The 25,938-nt window shown below is 36.9% G+C and overlaps 1 protein-coding gene across 4 annotated transcripts in view; it reads left to right on the top strand.

Annotated features, from left to right (window-relative positions):
• Positions 1 to 25,938, top strand: part of Stap1 (signal transducing adaptor family member 1) — a 43,541-nt gene that overhangs the window by 11,330 nt on the left and 6,273 nt on the right. For 2 of the 4 annotated variants that reach the window (XM_063240397.1, XM_013145837.3), the window contains 7 exons: positions 2,258 to 2,329; positions 7,344 to 7,457; positions 9,721 to 9,777; positions 11,857 to 12,026; positions 13,537 to 13,665; positions 21,128 to 21,197; positions 23,465 to 23,561. In XM_063240397.1, the coding sequence (XP_063096467.1) occupies positions 2,258 to 2,329; positions 7,344 to 7,457; positions 9,721 to 9,777; positions 11,857 to 12,026; positions 13,537 to 13,665; positions 21,128 to 21,197; positions 23,465 to 23,561 (709 nt within the window). Of the gene's footprint in view, positions 1 to 2,257; positions 2,330 to 7,343; positions 7,458 to 9,720; positions 9,778 to 11,856; positions 12,027 to 13,536; positions 13,666 to 21,127; positions 21,198 to 23,464; positions 23,562 to 25,938 lie in introns of those variants that run through there. The other 2 variants (XM_063240398.1, XR_010044620.1) reach the window with 2 other exon arrangements.

The raw sequence follows: 25,938 nt of genomic DNA on the forward strand, positions 1-25,938 counted from the left end.
AAGAGAGGTTCATAGTATGCTTGGACATAAGGGGCTTCACTCTTTTTCCTTCTGGAATCCTTCTGCTAGGAGGTGAACAAGTCTAGGCTGGCCAGAGGATAAGAAGCCAGAGAGAGAGAGAGAGAGAGAGAGAGAGAGAGAGAGAGAGAGAGAGAGAGAGAGAGACAGAGACAGAGACAGACAGAGACAGACAGAGAGAGAGACAGAGAGAGAGAGAGAGACAGAGAGAGACAGACAGAGAGAGAGAGACAGAGACAGAGAGAGAGAGACAGAGAGAGACAGATAGAGAGAGACACAGAGAGAGATACCCAGCTGTTCCACAACCCTGGATAGATCTAAGCCAGTGAGTGAAGCCACCTGCTGCATCCAGCCACATCCCAGTACACCCAGGCCAGAGCAGAATACACAGAAAGAGAAAACGTCTGCTGTTTCAACCTACTAAGTGGACTTGAGAGTTGTTCTGTCGTGTGGCTTCCTATACAGAACTGGGTGCAGTAGTTCAAATCTGTAATCTCAGCTACTTGGAGGTTGAGGCAGGAGGATGGCTAGCTTGAGGCCAGTCTGGGTACCACAGTGAGAAGCACTCTTAAAAAGTTGAACAAACCAATGGAAAAGAAGGAGGAATGGTGGGAGGGAAGGAGGAAAGGAGAGACACAGAAAGAGAAGGAAAAGCTAACTAATATAGAATGAAGACCATGAGGAAAAGATGGATATGGTGGTGCATGAGTATAATCCCAGTTATGCAGGAGGCTGGAACAGGAGCATTCTCAATGCCCAGTTGGGGAGAAGGGGACGGGGCTGGTGGCTGTAATACCCAGTTCAGTGTTTAACTTGAGAGTAAGGAAAATACAAGCAAGATTGGATCACAGAGTTCTTACTGTTGGAGAAAATAAAAATATAAGCTCAAGGGGGTGACAAACAGTTTGTTGGTTAAAAAAAAAGATAAGTGATATGTCATGACTGAGGAGACACAAAATAATGGAAAATATTTTTTCATATACAAAAAATGTTTCTGTGACTTTCTTATATTAACTGATGACAGAAAATTACAAAATTTCTGTTTATTAAACCCTAAAGAAGAAATAATCAACATGTCTACTAAATTCACTGGAATTTAAACCATAGTTTTGAAAAGAGATAGATATGAAGGTAAATTTTCAGACATCAAAGGATTTTATTGTTTAAACTTATTTGCTACATACTTCTGTAATATAGCCAATCTTATATTTATTCAACTAGACTTTCACTTGAGTGAAATGAGGGTCTAACTCAGTTATTTAAATTTTTAAAATTTAATTATTTCATTTCTATAGAACTCACAGTAATGTGAATGTATTAATAATTAAATATTAGCACATGATGAAATTGGTCTTCAAATTTCAGCTTTTATAGTATGACATTGAATGTCACATTATTTTTATTGTGGTAAAGTGCTTGCCTAGAATACTTGAGACAATACTTGATGCTCAGTCTAGTACCACAAAAATACCAGTATCACTTTTTCACATTTCCTTTTATATATGTATCATATACTAGTTATAGACCCAAACAATGGGATTTGTAGTCTGCTAAGTACACTGAATACATGAGCTAACTCATGTTTCCATCTGTCCAAACTGTGACTATCAATGACTCCCCCAACATGTGCATTATGCAGTTTCTATTGAAACTGCATAAAAAGTCTTTAACCCTAAGGAAATTTTGGAAAATGATTGATTTAAACACAAACCAAGTGATATTCTTACCTCAAAATTACACTAAGATAAATTTAAGAATGATTTAATCAAGAACAGTAAAGACAGGAAAAGAAAGTGCTCTAAAGGATATAACTGCATGTATGTTTAAGTGTATAAGATAGATAACCATATTACTGAGTTTTGTTGGATCATTGAACAGAACTGTTTGCAGTCTCACTGTTGGAATGTCCACTTTATATGCTTTAATTTTGCAACTTGAACAAATATTTCTAAGATGACAATATGTAATCTATTACCTTGTGATTTCCTACTGTTTATTTTTTTGAAATTCTGTATTACTTGTACCTTTTTTCTGTTTTTTTCTTTTTCTCCTTAAATAATATTTTTAAAAAAGAAAAACTTTAAAAAATCAAGAATTGTATGTAAGGTCATTTAAAAAGTATGTAATTATCAGCATAAAGAATAACCTCATATAAGCAATTAACAAAGTTAAAAAATAAGAAAATGTCAAAAAGAAAATTGTTGAAAATACACTAATGTTTACAATTATTTTCCCACAGGAGTATAAACATTACTGGACAGAGTTGAGAGGAACGACACTTTTCTTTTATACTGACAAAAAAAGTACAACAGTAAGTAGTAAAACACGTTAAACTGATTTAATTTTTTCCTGTGTATGATTATTACATATTTGATGTGAGTTTTCTGCATCCAAGAATAAAGATGCTCTAGGAAAATCAATTCAAGTGAATACAGTTTGAATCTGAGAAGACTGTCAATTATGATAGGACCTAGGGCGAAATTTCCCAGTCAACTCAGATGCTATTAACTTGTGTTTTAAATTTGGTATTCTTTTCTTTCTGATTCTAATAATTAGAAATTAGCTAACAAGTGGAAATTTTATACATCTGGATGTAAAGAGCCTAATACCAAGTGATAAGTTCAATTTTCTTTACTTATGTTGCTCTAATATATAATTATAATCTGAAAGGGAAAGATGTTCCCCAGAACTTCATAATATACAATATCACAACTTAATTTTTCTTAAAAGACAAGAACATATCTCATAAAGCATGAGAGTAACAACAAAGGGATTCTAAGATTTACTTTATTTCAAATTTCGATTATATGCTTTATTTTTTCCATGAGTAAGATCTTTTAGTGTGAAAGTCTGTCTACCTTGGAATATAATAAGAGGTCTTACAAGCCATTGACTCTTAAAAATATGAACATTTTAGACTATGAGTTGAGTAGCCCATGCTTCTTAGAACATTATTCCCAGATGTATCTCACCTATAGACATTTCAGCGCTATTAGACATGAACTAGCCAGAAACCACTAAAAATAAACAAAAACAAAAAACAAACTTAAAGTAGATGTCAGTCACTAGAGTTCTGAAAAGAGTTATACAAGGGTATTTTCAAATACCATAATAAATTTTATAAAAACTAAGTTTTCCATTGTACATTCCAACTTCCTCTGATATCAGTCAAAAGACTTCATTTAAACTTTGTATAATGCAGAGTAAATGACAGAGCTAATGATCACTGCCCACAACATGAGGCAGTATAGCTTGATGAATGAGAGTCTAGAGTGTTCAGACAGATTACCTGGGTTTTTATGCTGGTTCTGCCACTGTTAACAGTGGCATCTTGGCCTAATTACCTAACCTTTCAGTGTCTCAATGTACCAGTGAGAAAACTGGTAGAGAACAGAAAACATCTCAAATTTGGCAATCTGAAGAGAGGTGAATAAAGTTTTAATAAATACTCAAAGCAGTGGACAGAGGATAGACTCACAAAGGCTAGTACAGAACCCTGAGGCTAATAACAGTGCCATATGACCACAGAGATACAGATCATTCTTCAGAAAAATATGATCTTTAATTAAGGGATCAATGACACAGATCAAACACCCAGTCTCACCCTTCACATCCCTCTGATCTGCCAATGTTCTCCACTGGTTCAACCCACAGGAAGTCAAAGGGTGGCTCTTGGCTTGTCTATCTAGGTCCCTCTCCTGGTACAGAGTATTGGAGAGCAAAAGGATAAAAGTGACTCTAGAAAACCAAACAACACAGAGAAAGGCAGAGTAGATCTTCATATACTCTCAAGTCTTCAAATCTCTAAACTGCAGATGAACTCAGTTCATCTTATAAGGCTATCAAAGGAAGTAAATGAAATAAGACCTACGGTAGTAGCTAGCACAAAGTAAGCATTTTAGCACTTTACAGGTGTTATCTACTGAATTCTCACACCAGCTCTCCAGAGGGGGTACTAGTTTAATCTCCAATTTTGAATAAGAAAAGTCAAGCTTAAAGATAAGAAATTTCACAAGAGCAGATAGCTAATAAGAGGGGAACTATCCAAATTTCTTGTGAACCAGCTTCCTTAACCATTACATCATGAAGAATTTATTACAATGAAATGCTGTATTCTGCTCACCTATCAATTTTGATAAGGGATGATGCAGACCTTTCAAGAAGTTTTTTGGGGTGATATTCTATGGAGAAAGTCTGGGACTGATCAGGTAAGAACTGTATGTATTTATTAACTTAAAGTAGGGAAGGATATAAAAGTTCCTGGATGTATCTGAAAGGCTGTCAGGACGTTATGTGAGTCACAGAATCTGTTTATGGTTATTCTAAAGAAAAGGGATAAGGATCAATGGGTGGAAATTACCGAGGGTGGCAGGTCTGGCTCCACTTAAGAAAGTACTTACTAGTCGCCAGGGCTACTTAAGAGACAGGAGGGCTGTGCATCCAGCCACCAGAAGAAGGACTACACGGAGAGAGATCCTGAAGCATGGTCTGCCCAGGTGGGAGCTGGGTTAGAGAGATGACATCTAAGGTTCTGTACAACACTACAATTAAAAATAGAAGATACAACTTCCTTCTCTCTAATCCCCAATCAGCCCACACAGTCTATCTAACTCCGCCACCTCTTCCTCTGCTGCTTCCTCTTTGTTGTGGCAAAACTCACCGAGCTAGATCAGACAAGCCATTAACAAAAGTGTTTAATTTAAATTAAATCCTTCTTTCCATTACTACTTTTTCCATTTATTGAAAATAAACAGGTAAACCCCAACCCAAATTTACCTCAATCTCAATATAGAATTAGCTCTGTACAGTATTTATTTGCTGTCTTTTACTTAGAAAATCAAACAAGGAGACTTAATAAGAATATAGACAAAATAAAAAGAGGCAAGTCAAGCATGAAGCTACTTTAGCAAAAGACTCCCTAAAAATCATACAAAAGGAATTTTTCTACACTCACGGCAACTGTAGTCTGTTTTGCATTCAGATCAGTCCACACAGATTGTCCAGAAGAAATATTTTTATTGTGTTTGGATGAAATAGGAATTTCTTAATAGGCTATTCATGGCCAATAGTGTATGAAATGTTAACCAATGACTTCTTAGAAAAAATATTTGGGCTCGGGGTTTAGCTCAGTGGCATAAGTGCCTGCCCAGCAAGTGTGAGGTTGTGAGTTCAATCCTTGGTAATACCAGAAAAAATTATATGAATGTATGTACACAAATTTATAATGACTATTAGTGATATAAAAAAGTATAGTGAACAATTTAAAATTTCACAATACTGCTTAATGTGCCTTTCATATGGGCAATTGATTCCCAAGAGTGTTCCTTGATTATCGCTGACTCAGCTTCTCTGAATTACACATTTTTAAATTCTGAAACAATATTTTATCCATTTTTTTCTCTATAGTGAAATGGCATCAGACACAATAAATTTTGAAATTTCAGTTGCGTTATTAACATTTTGCCTTTTATTTTTTGAAGTGTAGACTAGTGTCTCAGCCATTAGTGGATTTTGGGTCAAAGTTGGCTGTAGTATGACATTTTTTTTTTGTAGTCTGACTTTTATAGTCTGTGAGCAAAGCATTTTAAAAAATATTTTAAGGTGTTATAAAGTAAAACAAAAACAAAGAATCTGCAATAAAGATTGTATGTGTGCCTAAGTAATTACTACTTGTCCTTTTGCAGAAGGGACAATAAGTAAAACAATAAATCAAAATATGATTTGTAAGAGGTGCACCAATATTTCCCATTGTGTAACTTCTGTCACGTCTCATTTCAACTTTTGCATATGACTTCACTGAACTTGGAGTTTCAAAGGAAAGCGCTGTAGCTACGCTGTTATGCAATATTTTCACCACACAGTACAAAGATGTAAATAACCTCAAACACACAGAGAATAGCAAAATGTAGTAATATAATTCGAAAGTAATAATTAGATTTCTAGTTACAGTTTTCATTGTTAAAAATTTCATGTTTTGTGTACATAATATTTCCATTCCTTGTGTGGAGTTGGTACAGGTGCAGAACACAATTTAATCTCTTTTTCACCACCTTTCCCTCCCCGCCCTCCTCTCCTCTTCTTCCCTCCATTCTCGATCTTCCCATCCAAGCAACATCTACCTCCCTACCTCCTTTGTTTATACCTGAGTTTTTCATAGAAGTAAAACTATGCAATATTTAAACTTGTGAGTGTGATTTATTTCACTAAATGTTATAGTTTCAAGGTGCATCCATTTTCCCTCAAATGACTCAAGTTTGCCCTTTTTTATGGCAGAGTATACTGCATTGTGTGTAAACACATTTTTTTTATCCATTTATCTGTTAATGACTACCTGGTTGTTTCCAGGGTTTGGCTATTACAAATTTTGTTGCTATAAACATGGATATGAATGTATCATTGCAATGTAATGTTTTTAATTGTTTTATACAATTTAATAATATAATTTATTATAATTTAATGTTTTAATTTTTAATAATAACTGTGTTCTACAACTCATTTGCAAAATTTGTGAAAATTTAACAATTAGCTTTCACAAACTTCTATTGATGTAGAGTAATGAAACTCTTGACCTACTGTGTCTGCAAATTTGTGTTCTCTAAAATCAAAGAATGAATTTTAGGAACAATGGAGGTTAAGAGTAGAATATACTTATTGAGAGAAAGAAAGCTTTTGTCTGAAGAGAGATGGCAGTGGTCCTGAGCAGGTTGCCCAAGACTGTCTTTTCCAGGGACTTTTATAGAGTAAAACCATGGAGCAAGACGGGTTCAAGGTGGGAAAAGACTGAGAACTCACAAAGCAGATGGTCATAAGGTGGGACATAACTATAGTTAGCCAATAAGATTAATAGTTCAGGTAAAATTGATTATATTAGGGACAAATGGGAAAGCAAGTCAGGTAGGAAGCGGGCATTTTTGGAGTGTTACCTTTCCCCTGGGGGAGTGAGATAGTGACTCCAGGGTGATAGGGAACTAATTAGAATATCAATTTTTAGTATGTAGACACATTTGTTGATTCTTGGTCTTGAGGCCTAGCCCACAGCAGGAGGTGTCTGTCTCCCCCACAGTTGTAAGGTATCTGCTTTGGCTCCTTTGAGGATCGAGCCCTGTCTCACTGCCTATTATATTTCTAACCAGCTCAGCTGCCTACAACACTATGAATCAGATTCAACACCAAAACTTATTTCCCAATACCCTGTGGGGCTGGGAAAGCCAGGGTTTCACGCAGGGTACAAATCAGTTGAAGACAAAACACTATTTTTCCTTCCTGCTAGACCCAATGTGTATTATCCATGAAATAATTTAATGGACTGTCCTTTATCTTTGCAGTATGTTGACAAATTGGACATACTAAACTTCACTCGCCTTACCGAACAGAATTCTGTTGAAAAGAATTGTGCAAACTTCACCCTCGTTTTGCCACAAGAGGAAGTGCACCTGAAGGTGAGTGAGGGGACAGGAGTCTGTAAAGAGCTCGGCTTACAAAGTGCACTTATTTCATAATACTTCATAACGGAAATAAAAAAGTTATAAGAGGTGTTAAATCTTATACTTTGTTAATATCTTTTTCCCTTTAATTAACAAGGATTGGGTTTTGGAATTGGATTTTAGAACAGCATGTTCAATTATTTAGCGTGAAGCATAATGAAACCTTATACTTCTGTATCCCGACAAAGTCAGGAATCCTACTTGGGACTTTTTTTAAAAGTTGCCCTTGAATTGAACAACTCAATTCCAAGTTGAATTCCTGGACCCAGAGTCTACATTGTAAGCAAACATTCAAGGTAACTTATGGATTGTAGCAGTTAAGAGAACAAGACCAAAGTCAAACACCTAGATTTAAATACAGGCTGATTTATGTGCTAGCTATGGGATTGTAGGCAAGTTACTCAACTTTTTATAACTTTGTTTCTTCACCCAGAAGTAAAGGTCTCACTGAGGCCCAAAAGTGCAAACTTTCTTCTTCTCTACTCCCTAAACGTACTATCGATCTGTTTTACCCTGATCTAAATTTTATTTTTATTTTCTCCTGATACTATCAGATACACTGTTATATTTATTATTTACTGTTCCTTGCCAGACCCTAAACTCCATGAAAACAAATATATTTGTTCCCTGATTGATCCGGCCTGCAGATCAATCCATGGGGAATTCCTGGAGGGGGAACGGGGATTAAATAAAAGACATAGGGGAGACAAAGAGAGATGAAAGCAAGTCGAAATAATCCGATCAAGCCTCCGTTTATTGAGGAAGTGATCACATCTTTTATAGGCCAAGGGCGGGAGGTAGGACAGAAAGAGGTTAAGGGGATGAATACAACAGGGTCACCGTCACATCCTGGTACATGATGTAAGCAGGAGAGGATTATGGTTAATGTAGGCAGACGCAGTGTCCATAGGAGAGAGAGGCAGGAAGGCAGCAATGGGCTGTCGCTCGGCTCCCTACACCTGATGTAAACAAACATCTAAGTTAGTGTGCACCACTTTTAAAGACAATAATTATATTTTAAATAAAGAAATCTGTAAAATAATAATGGTATCTGGGGATTTAGCTCAGTGAAGTAAGTGCCTGCCTGGCAAGCATGAAGTTATGAGTTCGATTCTCAATACCAAAAAAAAAAAAAAAAGTAATGAAGTACCTTTCACTTTTTACTTATAAAACTATAAAAGCTATCAAAGGTCAAAATTATAAAAATGTCTTTGAAAGATCTTAACTAGCTTTCCTATTTCAGAATTGGGCAGTACTGCAGTTCCATAAATTAGAATCAGTGTTCCAATGGGCTAGCCTGAAGAGACAGATGTCACTGACAGAGAAAGAGTTTAAAAAAATCTGAAAAAAAAAAGCAGCAGGTTGCATGACAGAAAACCAGGCAGTAGAAAAATAAATTTTTATTTCAGGTTTCCTTCTTTTTGTGTGAGAATTAAGAGAGAAGGAACTTCATGTATAATGCCAAACGAAAGTGGCCTGTCTGGCAAAGTTGGCTGTTATTTGTTTCTTTGTTTCTCCAGGTCAGGTACCAGCTCGGTTTTGGTTCAGTGATGTGGAGTTTTAGCATGACTGACTCCACTCTGGCCTCCAGGCTGGCTGTGGGGAGTAGAGGGCCTTCTCTGAACAATGTGTACTTAACAAGAGTATATGAGTATCTGCCAGAGGCTGAGAACAGTAGTTGACATTATAAGCACTTAAGTAGATCTGTAGGTATTATTTTAACAGTAGTAACAACAGTGATATTTTAGAGTTAAGAATTGGAAGTGCCTACCTATACTGGTTGCCCTCTCTTCAAGCCAGTCAATGTTAAATACCAATGAAGAGAAAAAGCATTAACTGAGTTACTGCAGTAACAGGTTGGTTAGCATTTAATTTTTGAGTATAAACTCACACAACTCTTGTTTTAAATAACAGATTAAAGGTATACATTTCTATTTTCTGATTAAAGAATGTTTCATAACAAATGAATTTTAATGGTTTATGCAAAGAGGAAAATAAAATATTTCATTGTTTGATCCTAAGTGATTTAAAATATAACGATTGACTTTTAAACAGCATGCTTCAATAGAAGAATGTGTATTTTATCAATATTGTTGGGTTAATGGCTTACATATCTTGTCATAAATTAATCATGAAACCCTAAAGTTACTTAAAGTCAATAAAGCATTAATACTCATGACCACTTGTTTTCTTCATCTGTTTTTGTCTTCATCTATAGACAGAGAACACAGAAAGTGGGGAAGAATGGAGAGGCTTCCTTCTTACAGTGAAAGAGGTAGGAAAGTCTTTACTTATGATTAAGCCACTTACTCAGAAATATTTGCTGAACACCTGCTGTGAACCATGAAGAGAGAAAATGGAGGAAGAATAAAAAAGGATAAACTTGAGTCATTTGTAGGAAAATGGATGCACCTCGAGACCACAATGTCAAGTGAGATTAATCTGACACACTAGCTAAAATATCTTACGGTTTCTCTTATGTGAGAAACCCATAATATAAATAAAGAGCAAATTCAGTGACAGATAATAAGAAATAGCGAGACAGGCCTTCTGCAAAAGGAAAGGGTCCCAGAGACAGAAGGAGAGGGGAGAGTAGAGAGGGAAAGGTAATGATGTGCTGTGTACATGTACCAGCTCCTCATGAGGAATGTAATCGCTATGTACTGCAAACATGTACTAATAAAAAATAAGAACTGAAAAAGACAAAGTGGCTAAAGATACGGCGATTGAAAAAGACAGATCCAAACTGTTGCGTTTGCCTCTGAAAATTATCTTTTCATCAGGTGAGTGGAAAGGGGGAAAAACAAGCAAGTAAGCAAATGAGATCATTTCACATTATGATGATAATTATGAAGAAAACTGACCAGGTGAGACGCTAACAAATGGTAGGTAGTCAGGAAGAGCTACTTTTTCCCTCTTATCTTTGACAGTTAAAGATTTTGTATATTCCAACATTTATGGCTTACACAGTAACTTGCATATAATTCCAATTTCTTATTTATTTTGTATTTATGAAATGCTTACTGGGATGGATTTTATGAATAACATATACAATATAAAAAGGAGATGGTCAAAATGCAAATTCACCTTTACACATTTGTTCAGAGAGTTTTAAAACAAAGAGATACTTATCTGTTCAACTGGACAGCATTTTATCAAAAGCAAATAGTAACCTCTATGGCTGAGTTAACTGTTGCAACAAGATAACTACCATTTCTTTGACCAAAATACTAAAGCAACTGTTTTGGAAAGAAGAGATTCTTTGATAACAGCTCCTTCCCACAAAACAGCATTTTCTCTGACACAGTTAGAAGATACGAATATTTTCCATGTTTATTAGGGTCAGTTAAACAGTGGTAACCAAAGTTCATTGTGAAGTGAAGTTTTTGCAGTATGCATAAAGTAAGCACTTTACCAAGATGCTGGATGCCACACTTAATGAACTTTCTTGTGTGCCCCCTGGAAGGAATGCACTCCCCTGTGAAAATTAATATGGGAAACAGAGATGTCACCTGCAGACTCCTGGTGATGCATCCAGCAAAGTATACATCTCCCAAGAGAATGTAGCTGGGCATAGATAGGGACTAAATTAGCCAAGCATGGTAGAATCTGAAATTCCAGCTTTCAGCTCTCAGGAGGCTGAAAAGGATGATCATGAATTTGGGGCCACCCTGGGACTCAACTGGGAGTTGGACAATCAGGATACATGCAGATGACTTAACCCAAAATATACCTCTAGAAAAGGTAACAGCAAACCCAACTAGCACGTAGAGAACAATTGCAATTCTTGCATATGAATAAATATTTGAAACACAAACAGTCATGTTGACCCTTTGCTGTCTCATGGGTAGTTTTATCTCTCTCTCATATGGCCATCGTATGGTGTTTATTCTAAGTTTACTTGTGAACAAAAGGCACTTTGTCAGTGCTCTTGAGTGACACTCACTGAGGAACCCAGTGAGCTCAGGAAAAACACTAAGACTCTCAGGCCAGGGATTTAGCTCAATGGCTCAACTGCTTGCCTGGTAAGCACAAGGTTGTGAGTTCAATTCCCACTACCAAAAAACTGAGATTTTCATCATTACTCAAATTAGCTTGTGAACAAGGCAGGTGTACTGTGGTTTGGGACCAGCTCAAAAGGAAGATTTCTTAGAAGAAGGGTGAGCTCTGTGTACAGGTTCTAGTTGGTTTAGAGGTCACTGTAAGACACTCACCTGGACGAAAATTATTCATGATTCTACCCATTCATCTGCACCAGGTGACTAAAGTTCCTTAGAATCATGAAAGCCTTATCTTTACTAAAGCCAGCACATCGTTTAGCTTTCTATTCTGCCTACTATTTAACTGGTTCCAGCTATCTGTGCCCCAACACGTCTCGCTTCTACCTGGGCAAGTGATTAGACTGCATGAAGTCCTGGAGAAAGAAAAGAAAAGAAGGTCTGAGATACAGCAGCTTCCAGTTACATCTATGGGAAAGGTGAAGGAACCAGAAGAATATGTGAACACATTCAACCCTATGCCAGTGTAAGTGCCCAGTGAATGCCAGCTTATTCATTCAATTGTGGGGTTTTTTTTTTTTGGTACTGGGGTTCGAACTCACCATCACAATGGAGGCGCTTATACCTCTGAGCTAAATCCCCAGCCCTATTCATTTAACTGTTAAGACTAGTTTCCAGCTCTCATGGAGAACTTCTCATAGAGAACATACTTATTTGACTTTATTTAACCAGAGACAATTAAAAAACCTTTGGGATGAACTGCATGTCTCTGAGTACGGGCCACATTTCCTCTTCTATGTCATGATCAACATAATGCAGATTTGAACCAACTCTTACCACAGAGGAAATCCCCTTCTACCCACAAATTTGGACAAATAGAAACTCTTTCCGGAGCTCAGACCTAAATACAAGTTCCTATGAAGCAGGAAGGGAAAAGTATTTTTTCACTATACAGCTCTATAATTGACCAATTTTTATCAAAATTATAGCAAAGAATTTTAAATACATAGAATGTTTTATTCAGTCGATGGTAAGTAGTTATGGAGTTTGTGCATTTGAGGATGGCTCTTGATGAAAAAACAAGAAGAGGAAACATACAGAATTCAGTAACACCCAATATTTATCTTCTGTATTGTTGAAAAGACTGTGAGCTTTTTTTCTCCTTGGGAGTTCCTATCAATGAAATGACTTCAGGTTCTGATACAGATTCTATTTGTATCATAATCACTGAAACCTGCCAAGCACTGATAACTGAAACCAAAACTAGCCAATGGATTGAAAGGGTAAAGATTATACAAACTGCTTCTTTTCCTTTTTTGCTCAAAATGAGTAATATGTTGGTTACAGATAAAGAAAAGAGTAGAATTATTCCCAGTCCTACCACTTAGAGATATTTACTGTTAACATTTTTGGTATATTTCACACCCTGAGAAGATTTTGTCTTTCTTTCTTTCTTTCTTTCTTTCTTTCTTTCTTTCTTTCTTTCTTTCTTTTCTTGAACCACGACTATGTCAATATATTCTATGTACTACAATATATATTATAAAAATAGGAAGTGCTTTTTTTTAAAAAAAATTATGTGTAAAAATATCAGCAGTACAATAGAAAGTCATATCAAAGGATTATGTTTGGACATATACTTTTTAGAGATGTTTTATATCCTTGAAAGGAAACTACCAACTAATATTTATCTAATTTCGAGCTTGTCAACTGAGGCTGCAGTTACACTGTGAACTGTTATTTTAGCTTTCTAAATGATACTGGTGATTACATTAAAATGATCTGTGAATAAGTTTTCAGGTCATCTTTGCTTACAGAGGCTTTGGGAAATGCAGGAATAACTGCACTGACATTAGCATATTCACAGTGGCACAGGTTTGTAATAATAGGTACTAAAATTATATAGTTATAATTGTTACTGAATCTGAAGTTTTAATAAAAATTAGTAATTGCAATTCTAAAAGTTATTTTTGTAGTACTTTTAAGTCATGATCTTCAACAGTTAAAAAAATTTTCTTTCACCCTCTCTTCTCTAGATGTTTTTACATAGTTTCTCGGAAAGAAGCAACGGAGCTGCTGGAAAGGAATCCCTCCTTGGGAAATATGATCCTAAGACCTGGCAGTAACAGTAGAAACTATTCCATCACTATCCGACAGGATATAGAGTACGTTTAATTTAAAAATGTATAAACTGTTAAAAAACATGATGTTGCTTTAGAAATCAAAGTCACATGAGTTCAATGCCCACTGCAAGTTCTGTTGCTGCAAAATAAAGAGGGCATGTCAATAAGAAAGGCTACAGAATGAGCTAAGGGTAATAGCTGAAGTAGGGAAAAAGAACAATGAACAAACTGTTTTGGTTCTAGATAGGGTGGTAGTGTTCATCCATTCAGTCCAGTGAATATTTATTGAGCAGCTACTATGTGCCAAATAATTGTCTAAGCCCTGAGGATAAGGAATTGAAAAACGTATCCATGGTTTCAAGCGGTTTATCTTCTTGTGAGGCAACACAAATTACAGACAAATATATGGCTAAAATATATACATAAAAGATCATTTGGTCTACCAGTGAAAGCAGATGAGAGATACAGGAATCTTGGGTGACAATAAAAAGAGACAATTTTTGTAGCTGCTATTGTTTTCACACAGGTGATTTTGGGAGGCCTACTTGATTGACACTTGAGCAGAGATCTACAGAAAATGAGGGAACAAACTGGACCAGTGTCTGCTTTACAAACAGTCCAGGCAGCTTGTGTCCAAAGGCAGAAGAATGCTTGGCTTGCTAAGAAACAGGAAAGTGCTGTGTCTGCAGTGGAGTCAGAAAGCAGAAAGGTGCTAGAAAAGATCCCAGAGGTGAGGGCAGACCAGATCACTCAGGGGCCTGCAGTTTTGTTTGTTCGTATGTTGATTTCTGGAGACAGGGTCTCACTATGAAGTTCAGGCTGGCCGAGAAGTCCTGCCTTAGCCTCCTGAGCGCTGGCTGGGATCACAGGTGTGCACTACCACACTTCGTCCTCCGGTCACTGTAGGGACAAGAGTGTTACTCTGAATGACAGGGGAGGCTGCTGGGTTGTTGACACAATCTGACTTTTGATGAAAGGGGCTTCTTAGGAGCCTCTTGATAAGGTTAGTAATTTCTTCTGGTAAAATAGTTTACCAGGGAGAAAGTCAGAAACGATGCAAATACTGTTTTTCAATATATGTAGTGAGACTGATGGGTCTTCTCAGAGTCACTTTAGTTTTTAAGAGTCCATGAAAACTTGAATGTCAGGAGAGACTCTGGCATTAAAACACAAGAGTTTACTGCCCTATATGGAGACATTCAATCACTGATTATCTTTCGTATAAAAGCACAGTAGGCATTGTGATTTTATTTATTTATTTAGAATTATGATTCTTGAAGTTGTTTTCTTTCTTTGTTTTGAGACCGGATCTCATTATTCAGTTCATGCTGGCCTTGAACTTGGCCATTCTTTTGCCTCAGCCTCTGAAGTGTTGCAATTACACAGGTGTGTCATCATGCCAAGTTTGAATTTCCTATGTTTTGCAGGACTAATGCTCTATTTATTATTAATAATAAATATACCTACTGCTTCACACCTTAAATCTCTAAAATTATAAATAGAATCAATATGAAGGCACTGATAGTGAGTCAAGACAGTAAAAAGAAAATAGTTACTTTCAGTAAAAATTAAAATTATAGCATTATGGCTGCACTGTTAGTATGAGCTACACTCCCAAATTCTCTATTCACTTGTCAGTTACTCCATGTATATAGATACTTGCCTTTATACATTAACCATGCACACTAAATAGATGGCAAGAATGTTAAGAGGGTAAATCAGATCCTGCTTCTGTGTATGTATATGACCCACCATGAATATGTTTCTTCTTGTGTTTCCTATGTTATCTTAACATATGTTAAACATTAATAATGAGCTTTTGACTCTACTTGAAATTTAGCAAAGAACATACTTTTTTAAAGTTATAGATTATTTGATTTAAAATGTAACTATTTTATTTATTTATTTATTTTTTGTCTTTTTCCTTTTTATCGGTACCGGGGATCGAACTCACCACTGTCTGCTTGCAAGGCAGGCGCTTATGCTGCTGAGCTAAATCCCCAGCCCCAATTTAACTATTTTAAACAGCCATGGTGGCACACATTTGTAATCCTAGCACTCTGAGGTTGAAGCACAAGGATCACTGTGAGTTCAAAGCCAGCCTGTGCTACACAGTGGGTTCAAGGCCAGCCTGAGTCATATAATTAAACCCTGCCTTGAAAAAGACCAAAGTAAATTAGTAAATAATAAAATTTAACTATCTTGAAACAAAGCCAAAAGAAATGAAAGTTGTCACACCATCCAGTATCGGTAAACTTCAAACTCCTAGTTGAAAAGTGTTTTTTTTTTTTTTTTTTTTTTTTTTTTGGTATGTCTAGGTCAAGGATTTTGTCATTTTTGGGGGTGTAGGAAATTGAGTATCACAGACAACTTCTACTTTTAAAAAGATAAGAGACTATAGAACTAAATTAAAGTTTACATAGAAAAAATTTTAAGAAACATAATATAACTGCTAAAAAAATAGGTCACACAAGAAAGTGATCAGTTTTTGTCCCTCACATTGTTTCTTTCCTGGTTTGTTTGCTTCATTTATATGTGAGCTATATAGTAGTCTACATTAGTTCAACTTTTGCACTGCGTTTTCCATACAACTGAAGTAGAGAAATAAAGCATCTTATACAAATGTGGCTTGTGATCAAATGTGATGTTTCTATAGTTAGTAGTTTTACTATATTTATATTGTATTTAAGTTGTATTGAAATGCATAAGAAAGAGTTTGGAAAAAGGAGATCATATTAAAGTTATGTAATTCTAATTTTAGTAAGCGCATCCAGTTTGACATCAGCTGATGGTCATTAAAACACAACATTTCATAAAACCACCTCCTCTCCCTTTAAGTATTTAGAAAGCAAGAAGTGAGGTATATAGTCAAGCTAAAGCATTCTAACACTGGAGTCACTAGGCTCATTAGGCTTTGGTGAATCATTTACACATGACGGTGACTTACAAAAATTTAATTGTTATTACACAAGTCTTCCTTATTAACCAAATACATGTATAATGTTAAGGATCATTATCTGTATTCTCTATTGCATCAGAACAGCCCTTTGAGAATTCCTGAATTTCATATCTTCTATTTAACAAGTCACTTAATTGTTAAGGATAGCATTATAGAATGTATTAGAATTTTAGCTTCTTATAGTATAGATCTTAATGAAAGACTAGTAGAAATCTAGACTATTAGGAAACACCTGTGTTTCCAAAACCCCAGTTAATTCTCTTACAAATGGGTTATAGAGAATGTTCAACCATGCAAGGTAGATGAGTTTGTGTGGTAAAACATTAGCTGAAAAGGACAAGTTGGTTTACAAAACAGTATTTGAAAGCAAAAATTTTCCATCTGTTAACAAACCAGCTATGGGAGGGAAGACTCTTTGCAGGAACAAACAAGACATACAGTAACCAATTAGCAGGTGTACAAACAATATCACCCATCTCTGCTTAGCCAGGTGGCCAAATGCACTCATAAAATAGCTATTCTTACAACAAACTTCATGTTTTAGTTTTGTTTTCTGGAAATTATTAACTAGATGCCATGCTAATAATAAAGACAGCTTGGAAAGTCATTAGCTAAGGAAGCATCAGAAAATGTTAGAAACAAAATATGAAAGAAAAGCAAAAGGTCTAAAATGAGAGTCCAAGTCTAAACAACTTCAGTAGAATTTTTTGCTTCAGCATTCTCCTCTATCAGAATTACAAGAGACCCTCTGGGCCCTTGTCGCTTTTCTGCCCACAGCTGTGTCGTGAAAGGTGACAGAATATGATGGTTATTACTAACAGCAGCAATCAAGTCCCCCTTTCACACAATACCACTGATGCGTCCTAGGTTGGGTGCTAGCAAACATCCCCTTCAGGCATAGTCAAAGCACTGAGGCAGATGAAATTTTCCATGTTTTGCAAATGGTCAAGACTCATAGAAATTACTAAATTAAAACTATAAATTTAGGCCTGAGATTTAGCTCAGTGGCACAAGAGCCTGCCTGGCAAGTGAGAAGTCATGAGTTCAATCCCAGTACACAACAAACAAACAAACTATAAATTTAAAATGTAGTAAAACAAATGTTAAAATGTCCTGAGTGCTTAAAGGTGTCAGATACTACAAAGGACTTTGTAAGCATTAGCCCAAAGAAGCTTTTTGAGAAAAGCCTTCACCACATACATTTGATAGATGTAAAACCAGGGAAGCACACAAAACACAACTAGAATTTGAACCAATGAGTAATACTTAACTTTATAGGATACAGAAATTCTGATTGAACTTGGAGAGAGTTTGCAAAAGATCTGCCCATACTGTAGGAGTAAAACTAAAGCCAGTCAATTACCCCGAATGGGTACAAGATATGAAAGATGTCTCCTGTCCAAAAATATTTCTTCAGCGATCTGTGATTCCTGGCTTTTAGTATTAAGGAATACTTTTTTTTAGGAAGGGAGAGTCAGCTGGTTTTCTGTCATGTTTTAAAAATAGGTCAAAGAAATTAATTTATTGTTTTCTAACATGGTGTCCCTTTGAGAGAAGAGGATATTTAGGTAGATGAGGAGAGAGTCCTCAGAACAGAAAACTTCTGTGTGGTGTGTTCTTAGACGCATATGAACTGGAAATATAGAAAGAAATGGTTAAAGAAAGGTGGAAAGGCCTTGTGCAACAGCTTATTCTAATGAATCATCTTGCTTTAAATAGCTTGTGGACAAATGTCAGATAAATGGCACAATAAATGCCATGAACTTTTAAACCTTAGAAAATGTTTGCTGTCATAGGAGTCAAAAAAATTCAAAACAAACATGCTGTTGTTCAAAACTAACTGGTAAAAATTTTTTCATAAATATTTACTACAGGCTCAGTGCTAGAACAAGAATATGCTACTTGATGGTAAGCTGTTCATAATAAATACAAAACAATATATTCAGGACAGTAACAATTTAGAGTTTTCGATAAAAGAGGAAAGCAGCTGGGCATGTTAGCACATGCCTATAATCTCACCAACCTGGGAGTTCGAGGGAGAAGGATTGCAAGTTTAAGCCCTGGCCTGGGCAATTTAGACATTTAGTGAGACCTTGTCAAAACTGAAAGAAAACACAGGTAAAAATATCCATCCATTATAATGTGTACTTTGTGTGGGACTAACATACTGACACATTTGCTGTTTTTTTTTTTTTTTTTTCTGCCTGATAGAACTGTGGGGGACTGGCGGCAGCTGAAAAGATAAGAAGTATGAAATATAAATGACCTTTATTTTGAGAATGTGGGGAGAGACACCCCCGATCCCCTGTGGTGTGGCATCTCCAGCCCGGGGCGGCCATCTCTCCGTGGAACACGTGGAGTGAGGCACAGAAGTAGCCTCAGCTTGGGGTGGAACCTAAGGGGGCATTTGGGATGCACAGGTAGCCCATTGGTCTTTGTTTGGCACCAGAGGTAGATTCCTAGGGGAGGGGGAGATAGAGCTGCTTGGCTTTACTGGCTATATCCCGTCTTATGATTATTATTATGAAAAGGGGTGAAGATTTTTCTCGTTAACTGCTTCCTGCTGGCAGAGGGCGCTGTACTTGTGTCTAGGGGAGTTAACGGGATGACGGTTGATGCCCAGGTAGAAGCTGGTGTCAGGTGTTTTAGCCAGGACAACTTTACTGGTGAATGCACGTATGTTAGACTGGAAAAACAGAGACAAGATGTTATGAGGAGACACGGCACTGTCATATTTAAGGACCCAGGTGAGGTGGAAGGAAAGGTGCCTTTGATTTAGACATGTCATTCTATCAGGACCATGTTGAGGTGGAAACATTTTCACAGTAAGGCAGAATTCTGAAAAATAAACGTGGGGTTACGAGGAGTGAAATTATGAGAGGTGCTTACTCCCCCATCTGAAAGCATAAAAGTTAAAAAGGGTAGGTGTGTAAAACTTGTCTCTGGTCTAGGAATTGAACTGGAAAAAATAGGGGGAGCAGGGAAGGCAGTGACTGTACCAGTATAGGGAAGGTAAGGGCTTAGGCTTTCAGGAATGTCACGTTTAACCAGACAGCTGAGGGTAGAAAGAACTGCAACAGTCATCGCATAGAACATTATGAAGATTATTTTATGCATGATGTGGGAGTCTTTGGGAAAGACTGTCAAGAGTCCTGCTGTAAAAATGGTCATTAATAGAACGTAACAAATTAGGAACCAAAGTGGGTAACAAAACATGACTTAGCCTGAGAGTCGTGGCCGTGAGGCCTTGGTAAGGCAGAGGTGAGTAGGAAAAGGATGGTCAGATCTAGGGCCTGGTGATGTGAACCCAGGATGGCAGTCTAGCAAATTTGATCATTGTCCTTGGAATGATTTGCTGTAATAGAGCTTTAGCAAGTATATCAGCAGGTTACCTGGTTGTGAAAAAGGCTTTTATGTATCCTGAAAAAGTATAAACAAAGTGAGAAGACAAAATGTGTCTGTCAGTCTTGACCAGGGTTACCTGAGAAATCGGTGAATAAGAAAGGAAGGAGGTGGTCTTATATAAAAGGCATTTTAGGTCAGAGAGCAGGCTTAATCTGGATGGCACACCGCTTTTTTGTAGGGTGCCACGTGGAATTACATATTTAACAAAAAGACTTTAGTCTGCCCAAAAAAGGCTTTAGTCTGTCCTCCCCCTTTTGGAGTATAATCTTATTGGAAACGTTTTGCAGTAAAGGTTTATCAATCTTATGAATAAATCTATAAAAACTGATCTAATACTGTCACATCTGGAACACGTTTACTTGTCTTTAAATCTGTTATTTGCAGTAATATGAACCAAGACAAATAAAATTTACCTTTTCTCGAGCGTTCTACAATTTACATCCTCTTGAGCCTTCTATCACTTTCTATATACCCTCAAGTTGCACTTGCTTTCCTATCTTTTTTTATATTATAACTTACTATATAGGGGTTTTGGCCCAGGCCAGACACTGTAGCCAGTAAAGCCAAGGAGCTCTATCTCCCCCACCCCTAGGAATCTACCTCTGGTGCCAAACAAAGACCAATAGGCTACCTGTGCATCCCTAATGCCCCCTTAGGTTCCACCCCAAGCTGAGACTACTTCTGTGCCTCACTCCACTTGTTCCATGGAGAGATGGCCGGCCCCCGGGTGGAGATGCCACACCCCAGGGGGTCAGGGGTGTCTTTCCCATCCTCAAAATAAAGGTTATTTATATTTCATACTTTTTATCTTTTCAGCCGCCGCCAGTCCCCCACAGTTCTATCACTGCCCAAACATTTATTTTTTAATGTTAATTTTTCTTTTTTATTCTTAGTCCTTGACTTCTTTTTCCTTTCTTATTTATCCACTCAATGAGTCAGCTTTCCTATATCCCTAGTATGTAGACCACTCCCTCCCTACAGAATCACAAGAAAAAAGTAAAAACCAAACAAAAAACCAAGGATTTCCCCAAACTATAGTTTGGGGAACACAGGTTTACTAATAGTCCTATTTTATTATAATTGTAGCTCGCACTGCCCCAATCATATAATCAAATGGTAACCATTTGTATTGTTATTCAGCATGCCAAGGATCAAGCACTACAAAATAGTGAACACAGGAGAAAACTACACAATTGAACTGGAAAAGCCGGTAAGTAGTTTTCTTCGTTGTTGATGAATTTTCTCCTCATTCTTCTCAAGCCTACCTTTACAGAACACAGAGGAAGGTGGAAAGCAGACTTGACTTCTAGAGGAGTGCTGGCAAAGAGGGAAGGAGCCTAGAACAAGAAGTGAGAGGACATCTGGTAGCTGAGGTAGACACGGAGATAATCCGCTTCCAAAATGCTTTCCACTTCTGTTTTTCTGCAAGTCTTTGTATTTCTTTGCATTACCAGTAATTAAAGCTATAGAGTCTCACTGATGCTAGACAAGCACTACTGCCATTGACTTACATCTCTGACCTTTTTTGAATTTTATTTTTTGAAAAAAGCAAGTTGCCCAGGCTGTCCTGGAACTTCCTATTCTACCTCAGTCTCCCAAGCAGCTGAGACTGCAAATGTGTATGTTTGCTAACACACCTGCTGGCTGTGAGTCCTTATCAATGGAATTGTTTCAGGGGGAGAAAAAGTATAATTAGACATTTGTCTTATACCCTACAACTAGAAGTAGATGTGCTTGTTTCTAATGGAAAAGAGTCTGTGACTAGCTAGACCAGTGGTATGGCACACATGTTTAAGGCAAAAGATACTAATATATGAGTTTTTTCTAAATTAAAATTTTAGTATTCAGGTTTAATTGCAGTATTGGTACTTTGTGATACATTGATGGGTTTTACGTTGCAGTTTGGATACTCGTCTCTAAAAAGTTCACCATCACTGACATAGTGTATAATATCCGCCGTGCCAAGGTTGAGAAATCTTCTCTAAATAAAAATATATGAGTGAAGAAAGCATCTTTGTCTCTGGCCTCACTCCAGTCCTAGCTAACTTATCACTTATCATCATACAAAATCTAAACCGCCAGACACCGTGTTAGGTACAGAGCTAAGTAACTTATATGTACAATTTAATGTTTTTCAGTATCCTGAGGTAGAAATTGTTATGTCTGCTTGGCAGATGAGAAAACTATATTCATATTGGTCTCAACCAGTAAAAATGTGATGTGGCCCGTATTCTAGGATGCTTAAAAGGTATATAGCTTGGTGATGCTATCTCTGAACAGTACTTAAATGGAACTCATGGATCTCAAAAGATACTTACATTTTTGTCCTAAAACTAAGCACCTAGCTCCTGTCTCTCCGGGCACATTCATTGTGCTGATACAGCAGAAAAAAGAACAGTGCAACTCAGTTACCTGTATTTACCCTTAGAGATAGCTTCTGATTTACACAACACACACCTTTGCCGTAAATCCTCCCAGAGCTTCGCTGTTATTAGGTCCATGCCTACTCTAATTTTAATGAAGGAGGTGAGAACTAGATTGCTAAAGGAGTGTCCAAATAATCAAGTGAATGGAAGTAGTGATGGAAGAAATGGTGTATCTGTTTCATACTTACAAACCGGTAAACTGGGGCCCATTTCTGTCCTGTCTGTGAAGTCCACAGTGGAAGGAAGACTGAGACCCTGCGGTATCTCTGCACCTTTCTCTTCTGAACCTCTCAACCTGCCCCTGAATCAGGTTGAAGTTTTTTTTTTTTTTTTTTGGGGGGGGGGGGCAGGGCCTCACTGACTTTGACCTTTTGGTCATTGTTCTCCCTCTACGGAGTGGAGTGCCTGGATTACAGGTGTGTGCCACCCTGCCTGGCTCACACTGAAGTTTATTATCTTTTTTCATTTCAAAGTTACATGTGATATACAAATTTACCAGGTTTCCCTTGTATAAAAATAATTGGCTTACGGGTAGAGACACATTTTTGTTACTTCTAGATCAGTAGATTCTTCTGTTACAATGGGATTAAAATGCTTACCTTCTTTGATTTTCAAGAGTTCTTTCATTTCAAGCATAGGAAACTATGCCTAACCTAGGCAGAAATGAGATTACTGTAACACAGAATACTCTTATAAATAAGCATACTGAAGGCTAGCAAATCTTCAGCCTTTAGCCTACTTTTATTAGTAATCCTATGATTAGGAAATCCCTCTCCTGTCTTACTCCTAATTTGAGCTCAAATTTCAGGAAGGGAACATACTATGTCCTCACTTAAGTCATTCTTGTATTTTAACTGGGGGTGGGGGGAATCAGTGTACCTAGCTGTTGGTCACCAGATTATATTCAATAGAAGAAGGCTAATTCAACAAATAATTGACATATGGTTAAGTAAAACCATTGAAATAAATTACTGACATGATTTTCTGGAGGTCAGGAAATATACAATAGTGTCTTAAGTGGCAGTTGAGTCTTCTCTTTCTCTTTACACAGGTCACACTCCCAAGCCTTGTCAGTGTCATTGATTATTTCGTGAAGGAGACTAGAGGAAATTTACAACCATTTGTTTATTCTACTGATGAGAACTTTGGTATGTTCTTCACTTCATTGGTGTTAAGCGAAACTCAAAAAATCTGACATGATTTGTAACATCAGTCTGGCATGAACTGTGATTTAGCCTTTGAATTTACTCATTTAGGAATCATTTGGTCTGTGAGTCTGAAAATGAAGTATCAGTAAATCTCTATGAACAGAGTACACTTCCATTTGAGGGAATGAAAAGCCCTGAGGGACACATAGTTACCTTCATTTCATAATTCTGTTCAGCTTTACCAAACCAATTCAGCTATATAAAGGAAATAAAAGGAATGATTTGTTCATTATGTTGAATGCTCCAGACAGGATAGGAGGAGGACCAAGGGAGATTATGGGAATTGATCATCAGGCAACAGATGGTCTGAGAGAGAGGTTTTATTCCACCCTAAAGGCAGAAGTCAGAAGACAGGATAAGCAAGGGATAAGCAGGGTGAGGACCCACAAAGATTAGTTGGACCAGCTACAGAATTTGTGGGCCCTTTGTTTATAAGTGAAGAGGTTCAAAACTGGGAGAGCGTCCCACTGAATCAAGCAACCGCACATGTCACATGCCTGTCAACCTGACTGTTTCCAACTAGTTTTTGGCAGAACAAGACAAGCTGGATATAATGGTTGTCCTTTGTTTTCTTAAGCAATCCCTACTACATGTGGTTATTAGCTAAGTTCTTGTGAACCTTCTGATGCCAAATAACAGAAAACTCAAAAGCATCTGAAGACTTTGAGAAACAGTAGTGTCTACTTTGCAGGGGTCACCTGTACACTCAGAGTGGGGAGCATCTCTAAGATGTGACCATTCAACTCATTTGAAAATTTCTTTTTTTTTTTTTTTTTTTTGTCTTTTTCCTTTTAATCGGTACCAGGGATCGAACTCACGACTGCCTGCTTGCAAGGCAGGCGCTTATGCCGCTGAGCTAAATCCCCAGCCCCTCATTTGAAAATTTCTATGGCTGAGGGTACAGCCCAGTGGTAAAATGTTTGCCTAGCATGTAGAAGGTCTGGTGTTTAACCCTTAGCATCTCAAAAAATAAAAAGTCTAACATTAGGAAGCTTACTGGTTTCTGAGGCAGTACATTTCACTTCTAGTCAGTTGCTTTTTTTTTTTTTTTGATACTGGACATTGAAACCGGGACCTTTGTAGCAGGACCACAGCCATTTGTATTTATTTATTTTATTTCAAGACAGTCTCACTAACTCAGGCAGGGCTTGAACTTGCAATCTTGTTTGGCCTTCCAGGGTGCTGGGCTAATAGGCATATACAATGCCTAGCTCTGGTCGGTTTTTGTATTAAAGAATTTGTTGTTAATGTTGAGTCTGAAATATTTCTTCCTTTCATGTTTACACATAAATCTAATTTCTAGCATTAAAAGAACATTTAAAAATGGCCAGTGTCTTTTTGGTTTTTTTCTATCATCTAAATTGTTGGTTCCTATGGCCTTCTTTATCTTTGGCATTGTCTTTTTAAATTTTTATTAGTACATGTATCAGTACATAATGATTAATTCATCATAGGGAGTTAGTACATGCATATAACATATCTTACTTCCTTTTACATCCCTTTTCCCTCCCCCTCCACTTACCTCTTGGTCCCCTTCCTATTTGAGAAAGATCTGTTTCTTATCAATCTTTTATTTATATTTTAGATTTCTCATATAAAAGCAGCCATGTAATATTTGTGTGTCTGGTTTATCCTACTTAACATTATGGTTTCAAGGTACATCCATTTTCCTGCAAATGACTAAAATATATCCTTCTTCATAGAACAGTATCCAATTGTAAGTAAATGCCACATCTTCATCTATTCAGCTGTTTATGTACATATAGGTAACGTCCAAGATTTAGCTATTATGAATTGTGTTGCTATAAACATGGTCATATAGCTATTACTGTAATATGATGTCTTTAACTCGAGATGATACCCAAAAGGGGAACAGCTGGGTCAAACGAAACTTTTGGTTATACTAATTTACATTCTCACCAGCAATGGAAAAGAACTCTCTTTTCCTTGTAGCCTGGCTAGCATGTTACTGATTTATTGACAATAGCCATTTTTTCTCAAGATGGAACTTCAATGCTGTTTTAATTTGCATTCCTCTAATGGTAAAAATGCTGAACATATTTTCATGTACTGCTTATTTATTATTCTTCTCCTGAAAAGTGTCTATTCATTTCACTTGCCAATTTTGACTGGATCTTTTATACTGGAGACTGAGCTTTTTGAATTCTTCTGCATGTGGATAACCAGGCTTCCCAGCAACATTGGTTAAAGAAGTCTTTTATTCTCCAGTATATATTTTTGGCTGAAAAACAGATGACTTAATGTGCCTGGAATTTTCTGCACTCTACATTCTGATCCGTATGTCTGCTTTTGCATT

The sequence above is a fragment of the Cavia porcellus genome, unplaced genomic scaffold, assembly GCF_034190915.1.
Source record: "Cavia porcellus strain 051 isolate PalLab524CR breed Dunkin Hartley unplaced genomic scaffold, mCavPor4.1 scaffold_30, whole genome shotgun sequence".
In the NCBI taxonomy this organism is placed as follows: Eukaryota; Metazoa; Chordata; class Mammalia; order Rodentia; family Caviidae; genus Cavia; species Cavia porcellus.